The sequence below is a fragment of the Schistocerca americana genome, chromosome X (assembly GCF_021461395.2).
Source record: "Schistocerca americana isolate TAMUIC-IGC-003095 chromosome X, iqSchAmer2.1, whole genome shotgun sequence".
Classification (NCBI taxonomy): domain Eukaryota; kingdom Metazoa; phylum Arthropoda; class Insecta; order Orthoptera; family Acrididae; genus Schistocerca; species Schistocerca americana.
This window is the reverse complement of record NC_060130.1, coordinates 1,010,837,830-1,010,852,343: the sequence shown is the minus strand read 5'-3', so window position 1 is coordinate 1,010,852,343 and position 14,514 is coordinate 1,010,837,830. Positions and strand designations below refer to the sequence as shown.

Below are 14,514 nucleotides of genomic sequence, written 5' to 3'. Positions count from 1 at the left end.
GAAGTGAACATTTTCCAGTGAGAATTTGTAGAGTGCTACAATTACAAGACAAGTATTCAACAGAAGAAACCTACGAGGTCATGATCTATAGGTTCTGATCTATATAAAAACTGTTTCAATATTTTTGGCCTTTTTTATTTCATGTTAACTCCTGTGGTTTTTTTTCCATATTGGCTCTACATGAAAGTAAAGATACTCCATAACTACTTTTGTTTAACTGCTCAATCCCTATGGCTATATGCTGTTCAGAAAGACATAGAACATCTATCGCTTTAGATCTTCTAAATGTAAAAGAAACTTGTCTATCCAGTTCCTTAGTCCCCTAAAGTTCTTTTGGAACTAACTAATCAAAGTAAGTATTCACTCTTCATTCAAAAACAATAAAAAATATTATGTGAATATTTTTACATTTATGAGATGAAGTTAAGTAACCTTAACTTAATTGTATTTAATAAAATATCACTTCCACATAGATTATGAATTTTACCTGGAAATACTCAATTTCTGAGAAACCATGAGGTGTTCCATACATAAATACTGGTAGAAATTTTTCTGTAGCAGCTGCAGGCTCCAGTTCTGTTTTATAAACACGAAGGTCCAATTTTGGAAGCCTCAAAATGTTATCTTTTTGGAATAAGTATTTTAAGAAACATTCTTTTACCTATAAAAAAGACAATTTACACTGTTAACATTACTAATCACATTTTTGGTATATTTATATAATTATAAATAATTTATAAACTCTCCACCCAATCCACCTGACAATGCCTCACCCTGGTTGAGCTGCAGTGCTGGCCCACTGTAACCTGTTGGGACAATGCAGCAATACAGGTGTATGAGTGTGTAGGTGTATGTGTATTCTATAGCTCCAAAGAACAGTCTGTCCAAAAGTTAGCAATGTTCTCAACATTGTTTACATGTTTATCAACAACTCCATGCCTCAACTATTTGGTAACAGTCAGTTTGTAGTACCTTGTTTGTAACTGCAGCACAATGAGTATTTCACCTTCACTAATGCCAAATTAATGAGTTCTAGTAAACCCACCAACAGTGGTTGAAGGACAGTGAAAACATGAGTAGGCATGCTCGCTTGCTCTGTATAGCTGGGTACATGGCAATCTGTGGCAGATCTGTACAAATGGAATTCAACTCTTATTTAATCTGAAACCTACCTGGTGCCATTGCGGGCACGTGAGGTGGTACAGAAACTAGATAATTAGAGCAGAAACAAATGGGAAATAATTCTCATGATGATACAGGCTGCAAATGTGAATGCTTATTGCAAATTCCAAAGGGCAAACTGTTACAGCCTGATGCCTGGCAATAAATATCTCAGAAATGATAAAGCCAGTACACTTTCTTCCGTGTTACTGTCAACAGGATCTATGGACAGTGGTTGAAGGACAGTGAAAACATGAGTAGGCATGCTCGCTTGCTCTGTATAGCTGGGTACATGGCAATCTGTGGCAGATCTGATGACAGACCACAATGCTGGTGTAGTCACTAGTGTTTCAGAGCACACAATTCAGTGCACACTGTTGAACATTGGGCTCCACAGTAGATGATCTCTAAAAAATTCCATATTGACTCAACAACAGCATCAGTAACAATTTTAGCGGACATAGGATCATTGAGACTGGACTGTGAATCAATGGAAATGTTTTCACCTAGTCACAGGTCTCATTACACCAGGTTGATGGTAGTGTCAGAACATGACATCATCCTGGTGAATGACAATTTGAAACATGCACTGCACTACAGACACGAGAAGGGGAGAGGGGGGGGGGGGGGAGGCAGTGTAATGTTATGGGGCCTATTCTCTTGGGGTTCCGTAGGATCTATGGTAGTAATCAGAGGCATTATGATAGCTGTCGGCAAAGTGAACATTATTGCAGGCCACCTGCATCCCTCCATCATTCATGTCTTCTCCGATGGTGATGGCATCTTCCGCTGAGGTAACTGTCCCTGTCAGAATGGTGGTAACGGAGGAGCATGATAGTGAACTCAAGTTGATTATTTGACCACCAAATTCACCTGAACTGATTCCAATGGAACAGATCTGATATGCTATTGGGCACCAGCTATGCACACAGAAACCACCAGGCCAAAATTTATGGGAATTTGTGTCACATGTGTGCAAGCCTCTAGTGACATACCTTTAGAAACCTACCAAGAAATTTTTGAATTCATGTCACACAGAATTGCTGCTGTATTGCAATCCGAGGATGGACTGTAACATTATTAAGCAAGTGGTCATAACGTTTTGGTTCATCAGCATATAAAGAGAGGCATATAGTAGAGCCCATTTTTGTTTGTCCTCAGTTTTGTTCTTCTATCTGCTTGATTACAATTCTGTCTGTACTCTGGCCTGTGGTCTCGTAGACTGCCTGGACTCAGGTTACATTGTGATTGTTGGCTGGTCACAATGAGAGTTTCATGCTGACAACCTTTGTGCTCAAACTTGATAATGAAAGGATTGGGATTAGATCAGATCATTACTGTGTTGTTGAAATACCTGTGTGGCGTTACTGTCACGATTAATATATACGGCATTTTGGAGGCACATTTACTTCGCATTAATGTAATACCTGAAACAGCTGACACAGGTAAGGATTCATGTGAGGTTTTTCTGAACTGTTATTTTGAAAATGACTTAGAGCAGTGTATTCTAAAATCAAACAGTGAGGTTAGCAACCTAGATGTCTTAGTAGATAATACACCTGAACTTTACAAATAAGTTAACATACAGCAGGTGATCAGTGACCATAAGGCTGTTGTAGCATCAAAGGCTACAGGTGCTAATAGAAATATTAATAAAAGTAGGATAATAACTTTGATTGGCAAGTGTGATGGGAAAAAAAGAAATTGTTGGTTACCTGGATAGGTAAAAAATCAAACATTCAACTCTGGGGATAAGGATATACACACATCAAAAATAATTTTGCATCACCTTGGTTCTGAGAGTTCCAATTGGAATAGAGATCAACATAAACATCATTTCCGCCCTTTTTATTGCTAATTAAAACCACACACTGCATGTTGTACCACCATACATTGAGACCTTCAAAGGTTTTGGTCCAGATTGCTGTAAACACTGGTACCTCTAATACCCAGTAGCACGCCCTCTTGCATTGATGCTTGCCTGTATTCATCATGGCATACTATCCATAAGTTCATCAAGGCACTGTTCATCCAGATTGTCCCACTCCTCAACGGTGATTTGGCGTAGATTTGTCAGAGTGGTTGGTGGGTCACGCTGTCCATAAAGAGCCCTTTTCAATCTATCCCAAGCATGTTTGATAAGGTTCATGTCTGGAGAACATGACGGCCTCTCTAATCGAGCGATGTCGTTATCCTGAAGGAACCCATTCACAAGATGTGCACGATGGGGGTGCAAATTATCATCCATGAAGATGAATGCCTTGCCAATATGCTGCTGATAAGGTTGCACTATCAGTCGGAGGAAAGTATTCACATATCGTACAGCCGTTGTGGCGCCTTCAATGACCACCAGTGGTATACATCGGCCCCACATGATGCCACCTCAAAACAGGAGGGAGCCTGCACCTCGCTGCACTTGCTGGATAGCGTGTCTAGGGCATTCAGCCTGACCAGGTTGCCTCCAAACATGTCTCCGACGATTGTCTGGTTGAAGGCATATGTGACACTCATCGGTGAAGAGAATGTGATGCTGATCCTGAGCAGTCCATTCGATATGTTGGTCAGCCCATCTGTACTGCGCTGCATGGTGGCGTGGATGCAAAGATGGACCTTGCCATGGACGTCAGGCGCGAAGTCGCGCATCACGCAGCCTACTGCGCACAGTTTGAGTCGTAACACGATGTCGTGTGGCTGCACAAAAAACATTATTCAACATGGTGGTGTTGCTGTCAGGGTTCCTCCGAGCCATAATCCATAGGTAGTAGCCCTTGGGCAGCCTTAGTGAGGCATGTCATCTACAGTTCCTGTCTCTCTGTATCTCCTCTATGTCTGAATAACATTGCTTTGGTTCACTCCGAGATGCCTGGACATGTCCCTTGTTGAGAGCCCTTCCTGGCACAAACTAACAATGCAGATGCGTGGTATTGACCGTCTAGGCATGGTTGAACTACAGACAACAATACGAAATTATAAAACTACAACAAAGTGCCACTGAAACACTAAAAACAGAAATACTGATTATAAAGAAAGAAAATAATAGATTAATACGTGAGAAGAAGTCCTGTGTTTGTGAAATAAATCAAACAGCAAAAGCAAGACCACGAAAATAATGTGCACCTACGAACCCTAAAAACAATAACACATCCAGCATTTCCTACGTCACGATAAACTCAGAAAGCCAACAACATGTAGATAAATATAAATGGAATATGCTTACATACAATAAAATAGAAGACAAGACCACACCTATGCAAGTGGATGAAAATGAATTTCTAATAATTGGCAATTCGCTGCTGAAAAATGTTGCAGCCTGCAACTGCAAAATAACATCAGACTGGGAAACATACTGATGAATACAAAACTGGATTCTGAAACCAAGACTAATTACAGTGATGACTTTATACACACTGGAACCAATTTGTTAAGAAGCGGCAGCAAAGAAGAAATTATTAATGAAACAAGAAATATGATTCATACGGCAAGAAGTGTCTATGCGGGATCCCGACTGATACTTAGCAGTATCATAAAAAGTGAGGTCAGTGAGTGGCAAATAAATCTCTAAAATAAATTATGCTGTCAAAGAACAGTGTGACTGTCTTGGAGCAGTTTTCCTAGACCCAAACAAATTTCTATGTGAAAACTGCCTTGGAAAGACTGGATGCATTTACACAGATTAGGGTCTGTAACCCTCAGCAGATGTCTGCAAAATAATCAGAAGCAAGGGACACTAATATGGTCTGATGGGGGTGAAAAATCAATTGCTGCAGCTGAAAAAGCAAAATATATGCACCAAACAAAAAGGAGGGATTACAAAATATGCTCTCAGAATGCAGCCCACAACATGTAAGCCAGCAAAAGAAGAGTTACATAAAAGTACTACATCAGAATATTCAATACATTTGTAATGAAGCAGAAGTAGTCCCAAGTGAAATACAACCAGACACAGTATGTATCAGTGAAAATGGGCTAAATGAAAGTCAAGTACTTGACAATAAAGGACTATATCTTATTCAGTTATTTCCATACATCTAAACATATAGGTGGTGGAGTTTCCATATATACTGAAACAGGAAAGCCCCTAAAGACTGCAAACAGTAAATGCGTGAGATTAGCCATATTGTATAAAAAAAAAGGCTTTGAAATTACTGGTGCAGTGACAGATGAATTTAGATTGTTCTGTGTGTACAGATCCCCAAGTGGCAAGGTCATCATCTTTCTGGAAAAAATAAAATTTACTAAGAATGAATATTACGAAAAACATTGTAGCACCTGGTGGCTTCAATATCAACATCTACATCTACATTTATACTCCGCAAGCCACCCAACGGTGTGTGGCGGAGGGGATATGGGAACCAAGACAAGATTCTGAAGAATCATTAATACAATACAATATGGAGGCAACAATATCTGCACCAACAGAATGACTTCCGAAAGTCAGACAGTTACTCACATCATCATTACTAATATAAGTAGGTGTAACTTTGAGTCACATGTAGTCCAAAACAAAATATCTTATCATCACGGACAGCTAATCTGCTTCCACATAAGTAAGGACATATCAGAACCAAAACAAAGAAATCAGAAACATGAGTGAACAAAATATAAATGTCTTTAGAGCAATATTAAGCTGGAAAACCTGGATTGAAACCCTACAGGTGCAGTATGTAAATGAAAAGTATGATTCATTTATTACAACAATTAAACACCATTTTAATGTAGCATTTCCCAATGTAAAGAGACAAGAAAAGCTGTTGGATCAGACAAAGTGAATTGCCAGTGGAATAACAAAGCTGCAGGATCTGAGACAGAGGGGTGAAACTGAAAATTAGAAAATCCTATGAAAGAAGTATAGGAAAATAATAAAAGAGGCAAAAAAAAAAAAAAAACAGCAATTAATGCCGACATAATGAACTCAAAAAACAATGTAAAGGCAGCTTGGAATGCAATTAATGTTGAATGAAAGAAAAAAGCTGTATTGAACAAAGAAACACATATCAGGTCAATGAAAATAGACAACACAATGGTTACAGATGGTAGAGAAATAGCTAACATACTCAATGGTAACTATATAAATCTGGTACAGAACTTAAAACTGGAAAGAAGGTTACTAAGTTATGAAAAAACTCAAGCAGAACCGCATTCTTGAAACCAGTCACAGAAGATGAAGTGAGGAAAACTAAAGCCCAAGAAATTACATGGTGATGACGAAATATCAAATCATAAAATAAAGCAAGTGAGCAAACAAATACAAATGTTTTATTCCACCATTGAGCATATTTACATGAAATTGGTGTTGTCAGCTTTAACACAATAATAATAATAATAATAATATAAAATTCAACATGGCAAATGTTATTAACTACATTATAATAACCCAAGATGGATACAATACATAATTGTGCAAATTTCAATAACAACAAGAAGTTTCTTAACAGATCAATTACAAGATAAATGAACTAAATAGTTCAGTGAATGACAAATAAATAATCAAACAGATAATTAACAATAAGTACATGAAAGAGTAATAAAATAGTTGCACAGTGTGGCATACGTGTAGTTTGCAGTTAATATGTAGTTCATTCTCAGAAGGAAAGTGGGTCATTTGTCACATACTCAAGGAACTCTTGAGCAGAGTAAATTACTTTACTTTTGATCCACATCGAAATACTAGTTTCAAGTTTATTTACTGGCACTGTGTAGCCACTTTCCGGTAATTTGTTGAAGTAGACAGGATCAAGATATTCGTAGCTGTTATGTGTCTTTGCAAGCCTAGCATATGGCATATTAATTGTATGTCCACCTCTTATGTTACGGTCATGAACTGTTCTCCTGAAGTCAAATTTACTCAGATTCTCTTTAACGAAGACAAGGTAGTTGTAAATATACAGGCCAGGCACTGTCATTATATTTAGTTTCTCAAAATAATCTCAACATGATTCATATGGCCTAAATTCTGCTATGAACCTTATGGCTTTCTTTTGCCATTTAAACACTAATTTTGAGCCTACAGAATTGCCCCATAATAGTATCCCATAACTCAGGTGCGAATGTAAAAATGCAAAATATGCATATAACAGAAGTTCTTTACTGACACTGCTCATTAGCTTGTACAGCAGATATATGGCATGTGTCAATTTGCCACATATCTTCCCTGTGTGGGTATCCCAGCTGAGCTTTTGATCTATACGAAATCCTAATAATTTTACTGTTTTGTTATCATGACTGGGAGCATTCAGACTGAATACAATAGCTTCAGTTCCACTATTATTATTCTGCAGTACACTTGCCTCAAACAGGTGCCCCTCTCCATTGCCACTGCCATGACGTATTGCACATTTTCAAGATCAGTATCACATGTGATGAGTGTTGTGTTATCAGCATATAGCACTAAATAACATGATACAACTGCAGGTAAATCATTTATATAAATAATGAAAAGGAAAGGTCCAAGAATAGATCCTTGAGGTAATGCCTTTACAACTGGGAGACATTCTGACATTTGAGTATTTAGCTTAACTAATTGTTTTCTGTTGTCCAAGTATGACTGCATTAGGCATAGAACATTCTCTCCCACTCCGTAGTGATAGAGTTTTTTTATGAGAATATTGTGGGAGAATATATCAAATGATTTCCAAAGGTTCGACAGTGTTGCACAGATAATATCTTTATTTTCAAAACAATTGTATATTTTTGCTACCATACTCTCAACTGTTTTGACTGTAGAAACGCTGGACCTCAAACCATACTGTGAGGAGGTGAGTATTCATTATGTTCAAAATATTGACTCATCTGTTTATGCATGCAGTGTTCTATTATTTTTGGTATTATGGGTATACGTGGTATTGGTCGATAGTTATCTGGTGATGCTATATCTCCTTTCTTTACATTTACATTTACATTTACATTTATACACCACAAGCCACCCAACAGTGTGTGGCAGAGGGCACTTTAGATGCCACTGTCATTACCTCCCTTTTCTGTTCCAGTTGGGTATGGTTTGTGGGAAAACAACTACCGGAAAGACTCCATGCGCACGCGAATCTCTCTAATTTTACATTCGTGATCTGCTCGGGAGGTATAAGTAGGGGGAAGCAATATATTCGATACCTCATCCAGGAACTCACCCTCTCGAAACCTGGACAGCAAGCTACACCGTGATGCAGAGCGCCTCTCTTGCAGACTCTGCCACTTGAGTTTGCTAAACATCTCCGTAACGCTATCACGCTTACCAAATAACCCTGTGACGCAACGCGCCGCTCTTCTTTGGATCTTCTCTATCTCCTCCATCAACCCGATCTGGTACGGATCCCACACTGATGAGCAATACTCAAGTATAGGTCGAACGAGTGTTTTGTAAGCCACCTCCTTTGTTGATGGACTACATTTTCTAAGGACTCTCCCAATGAATCTCAACCTGGTACCCATCTTACAAACAATTAATTTTATATGATCATTCTACTTCAAATCGTTCTGCACGCATACTCCCAAATATTTTACAGAAGTAACTGCTACCAGTGTTTGTTCCGCTATCATATAATTATACAATAAAGGATCCTTCTTTCTATGTATTCGCAATACATTACATCTGTCTATGTTAAGGGTCAGTTGCCAGTTCCTGCACCAAGTGCCTAACTGCTGCAGATCTTCCTGCATTTCGCTACAATTTTCTAATGCTGCAACTTCTCTGTATACTACAGCATCATCCGCGAAAAGCCGCATGGAACTTCCGACACTATCTACTAGGTCATTTATTTATATTGTGAAAAACAATGTTCCCATAACACTCCCCTGTGGCACGCCAGAGGTTACTTTAACGTCTGTAGACGTCTCTCCATTGAGAACAACAAGCTGTGTTCTGTTTGCTAAAAACTCTTCAATCCAGCCACACAGCTGGTCTGATATTCCGTAGGCTCTAACTTTGTTTATCAGGCAACAGTGTGGAACTTTATCGAACGCCTTCCGGAAGTCAAGGAAAATAGCATCTACCTGGGAGCCTGTATCTAATATCTTCTGGATCTCATGAACAAATAAAGCGAGTTGGGTCTCACAGGATCGCTGTTTCCGGAATCAGTGTTGATTCCTACAGAGTAGATTCTGGGTTTCCAGAAACGACATGATATGCGAGCAAAAAACATGTTCTAAAATTCTACGACAGATCAACGTCAGAGATATAGGTCTATAGTTTTGTGCATCTGCTCGACACCCCTTCTTGAAGACTGGGACTACCTGTGCTCTTTTCCAATCATTTAGAACCTTCCGTTCCACTAGAGACTTGAGGTACACGGCTGTTAGAAGGGGGGCAAGTTCTTTCGCGTACTCTGTGTAGAATCGAATTGGTATCCCATCAGGTCCAGTGGACTTTCATCTGTTGAGTGATTCCAGTTGCTTTTCTATTCCTCTGACACTTATTTTGATGTCAGCCATTTTTTCGTTTGTGTGAGGATTTAGAGAAAGAACTGCAGTGCGGTCTTCCTCTGTGAAACAGCTTTGGAAAAAGGTGTTTAGTTTTTCAGCTTTACATGTGTCATCCTTTCTTTCAATGCTATTATCATCCCAGAGTGTCTGGATATACTGTTTTGATCCACTTACTGATTTAATGTAAGACCAGAACCTCCTAGGATTTTCTGTCAAGTCGGTACGTAGAATTTTACTTTCGAATTCACTGAACACTTCACGCATAGCCCTCCTTACGCTAACTTTGACATCGTTCAGCTTCTGTTTGTCCCAGAGTTTTGGCTGCGTTTAAGCTTCCAGTGAAGCTCTCTTTGCTTTCGCAGTACTTTCCTAACTTTCTTGTTGAACCATAGTGGGTTTTTCCCATCCCTCACAGTTTTACTCGGCACATACCTGTCTAAAACTTTTTCCGTAAACACTCAACACTGTCAGTGTCGGAACAGAAATTTTCGTTTTGATATGTTAGGTAGTCTGAAATCTGCCTCCTATTACTCTTGCTAAGCAGATAAACCTTCCTCCCTTTTTTTATATTCCTATTTACTTTCATATTCAGGGATGTTGCAACGGCCTTATGATCACTGACTCCCTGTTCTGCACTTACAGAGTCGAAAAGTTCGGGTCTGTTTGTTATCCGTAGGTCCAAGATGTTATCTCCACGAGTCGGTTCTCTGTTTAATTGTTCGAGGTAATTTTCGGATAGTGCACTCAGTATAATGTCACTCGATGCTCTGTCCCTACCACCCATCCTAAACGTCTGATTGTCCAATCTGGTGAATTGAAATCTCCACCAAAGACTATAACATGCTGAGAAAATTTATGTGAAATGTATTCCAGATTTTCTCTCAGTTGTTCTGCCACTAATGCTGCTGAGTTGGGAGGTCGGTAAAAGGAGCCAATTATTAACCTAGCTCGGTTGTTGAGTGTAACCTCCACCCACAATAATTCACAGGAACTATCCACTTCTACTTCACTACAGGATAAACTACTACTAACAACGACAAACACGCCATCACCAGTTGCATGCAATCTATCCTTTCTAAACACCGTCTGTGCCTTTGTGAAAATGTCGGCAGAATTTATCTCTGGCTTCAGCCAGCTTTCCGTACCTATAATGATTTCAGCTTCGCTGCTTTCTATCAGCGCTTGAAGTTCCGGTACTTTACCAATGTAGCTTCGACAGTTTACAATTACAATACCAATTGCTGCTTGGTCCCCGCATGTCCTGACTTTGCCCCACACCCTTTCAGGCTGTTGCCCTTTCTGTACTTGCCCGAGGCCATCTAACCTAAAAAACCACCCAGTCCACGCCACACAATCCCTGCTACCCATGTAGCTGCCTGCTGCGTGTAGTGGACTCCTGACATATCCAGCGGAACCCTAAACCCCACCACCCTATGGCGCAAGTCGAGGAATCTGCAGCCCACACGGTCGCAGAACCGCCTCAGCCTCTGATTCAGACCCTCTACTCGGCTCTGTACCAAAGGTCCACAGCCAGTCCTGTCGACGATGCTGCAGATGGTGAGCTCTGCTTTCATCCCACTAGCGAGACTGGCAGTCTTCACCAAATCAGATAGCCGCTGGAAGCCAGAGAGGATTTCCTCTGATCCATAGTGACACACATCATTGGTGCCGACATGAGCGACCACCTGCAGATGGGTGCACCCTGTACCCTTCATGGCATCCGGAAGGACCCTTTCCACATCTGGAATGACACCCCCGGTATTCACACGGAGTGCACATTGGTTTTCTTCCCCTCTCTTGCTGCCATATCCCTAAGGGGACCCATTACGCACCTGACGGAGCTCCCATCTACCAGTAAGCCCACCCTCTGCGACCGCCCGGATCTTGCAGTCTGAGGGGGCTACCTCTGGAACAGGAGAAGCAGCCGAAGATCAGTATCAGCCGGAGACAGAGCCTGAAACTGGTTTGTCAGACAAACTAGAGAGGCCTTCCGTTCAGCCCTCCGGAATGTCTTTAGCCCCCTGCCACACCTCGAGACGACCTCCCACTCCACCACGGGTGAGGGGTCAGCCTCAATGTGGGCAGTATCCCGGGCAGCCACAGCCATAGTCCGATCGGGGGATGCGTGGGACGAGCTGGCCATCCCCGGCAAACCCCTATCCGAACCCCCACAGTGATGCGCATTGGCAACAGCCTCAAGCTGTGTGAGAGAAGCCAACTCTGCCTGATGCCAACTCAGCCCGCATCCGAACACAGCAGTTGCTGTCCCTATCCATGCTAAAAACTGTTGTGCAAAGAACGTCTGATCCAATCCACAGAGAGCACAAGCAATTCGACACAAAATTTAAATGGTTATTAAAATACAAGACTGCCTAGTAAATGCAGTAATGCTGCTACTTGCACACTGCTGAGACACTGCTCGGCAGGCGGTGGAAGGAGACTACGCAATTTTACACTATTCAGGTACTAAAACGCGATGCTACAACTGTCAAATACTATAATACGCCCAAAATTTATGAATTAAACAATGCAAGTACCCAAAAATACGCAAAGAAATTAAGAATTAAGATACGTAACAAATAAGTGAGCTAAGAGTATACAACTTGCTGCTGGCAGCTGCTTATCTAATGGCGGCAGGGAGGACACTGGCTGTGACCAACCGACACTGGCCGTTCAAAACAAAAACAGAAGTCAGACCACTACACAAATTTACACTATTCAGGTACTAAAGTGCGATGCTACATCTCTCAAATACTATAATACGCTCGAAATTTATGAATTAAACAACGCAAGTACCCAAAAACACACAAAGAAATTAAGAATTAAACTATGTAACAAATGAGTGAGCTAAGAGTATATGACTTGCTGCTGGCAGCTGCTTATCCAACGGCGGCAGGGAGCACTTACTCTATCACACTTATGTACTGCGTACTGGTTTAATTACAGATATTTTTAAATATTCTGTATAATTACCTTCATTTAAAATTTTGTTGATTATTTTAGTCAGTGGCATTATAATTTGTTTTCTGATATATTTAATAACATAATTTGAGGGACCATAGTAATCCTCTGCTCTAGAATTACTGAGCTTAGCTATTTATTCATTGACCATGTTCTCAGTTACACAAGTCCAGTGAAAGCTGTCTGTATGCTCACTGTTCATTTCTGGCAGCAGTGCCTCTGCTTTAGTCACATTCTCCATTATGCTGTTATCCGATTGAGGACTGACAAAATGTGCATTTAGAATATCAGGTGGAATTGGTGTCTGGTACACTTTATCATCACAGTTACTTTCTGTTTTAATAATTTCCCATGCAGCTTTGCATTTATTCATTGAGTTCAGTATATACTGGGCAATCAAAAAGTCAGTATAAATTTGAAAACTTAATAAACCACGGAATAATGTAGATAGAGAGGTAAAAATTCACACACATGCTTGGAATAACATGGGGTTTTATTAGAACCACGACATATTGCAAGACGCATGAAATATTTCTTGTGCGCGTCGTTTGGTGATGATCGTGTGCTCAGCCGCCACTTTCGTCTTGCTTCGCCTCCCAGGTCCCCAGACCTCAGTCCGTGCAATTATTGGCTTTGGGGTTACCTGAAGTTGCAAGTGTATCGTGATCGACCGACATCTCTAGGGATGCTGAAAGACAACATCTGACGCCAATGCCTCACCATAACTCCGGACATGCTTTACAGTGCTGTTCACAACATTATTCCTCGACTACAGCTATTGTTGAGGAATGATGGTGGACATATTGAGCATTTCCTGTAAAGAACATCATATTTGCTTTGTCTTACTCTGTTATGCTAATTATTGCTATTCTGATCAGATGAAGCGCCATCTGTCGGACATTTTTTGAACTTTTGTATTTTTTTGGTTCTAATAAAACCCCACGTCATTCCAAGCATGTGTGTCAATTTGTATCTCTCTATCTACATTATTCCGTGATCTATTCAGTTTTCAAATTTATACTAACTTTTTGATCACCTGGTACGTATCATTTGCTTTGCACTTAGCTGCCTTGATTTCAGACCTGTAAATCTTTTTCACTTTCATATACATTTCCTTGTCAGCATTATTATGCTTGGCCCTATCATGATAGAGTGGCATTATGGTTTTTATTCTACTTAGATGTGGGGTGTACCAGATTTTTAGATTTTGTGGTTTGCTGTAATGATTTTGCTTTGATATTTTCTTGCAGCATTTAGGACAACGTGCTTCAAAATTTTCAGTTAACAGTTCTCAAATTTGTTGGTAGATTCATTTGCACCTGCAGTGGTTATTATTTTATCCCATTTTATTAAATTCAATTTACTTATCAACTTGTTTAACTTTGATTTGTTAATTGGTCTTGTAATTTTTCTACACTCCGTGGAAGTTTCAGTTGCTTTACTGTTAAGAGTTTGCCTGAGCCGTAGTCCCTCATGATCTGAAATGCCAAGCTTGAATGTGTTGAATTCTGTTTTGCTTAGATGAAAATTACAAATTATGTTATCTAGACATGCTTCCTGGCTTGTGGATTTGTCATTTATGCAACTGAAGTTAAGGGATCTTAATGTATTTAGCAAGTGTTCAACCTTTCTATTCTTAAACCTAATGTCTATATTGATATCACCAAGTATTAGTATTCTGTAATTTTTGTATTTGAGTAGCGAGAGTATCAGTTTCTCCAGAAGCTCCACAAACAGGTCTTCACCATATTTTGGGGAGCGGTATACTGAAGCTATTATAAGTTCCTGGTTTGGCAACATTATGGCTGCAGCTTCAAATTTTGCTTCTATGCACAGTCCACTTACATCTACAACTTCATAGATTAGGTTCACAGTATTTTTAACATATACAGGTACACCACCATGTTTAATACTTGTTCTACAGTAGCTGGTTGCCAATTCATATCCAAATGGTACACTTAATTTTAGTTCCTCATT

At 40.0% G+C, this 14,514-nt stretch overlaps 1 protein-coding gene across 2 annotated transcripts in view; it reads right to left on the bottom strand.

The window, feature by feature from the left end:
- LOC124555682 (biotin--protein ligase) overlaps positions 1 to 14,514 on the bottom strand; it is a 373,530-nt gene that overhangs the window by 76,981 nt on the left and 282,035 nt on the right. For both annotated transcript variants that reach the window (XM_047129684.1, XM_047129685.1), the window contains one exon: positions 488 to 661. In XM_047129684.1, the coding sequence (XP_046985640.1) occupies positions 488 to 661 (174 nt within the window). The remainder of the gene's footprint in view (positions 1 to 487; positions 662 to 14,514) is intronic.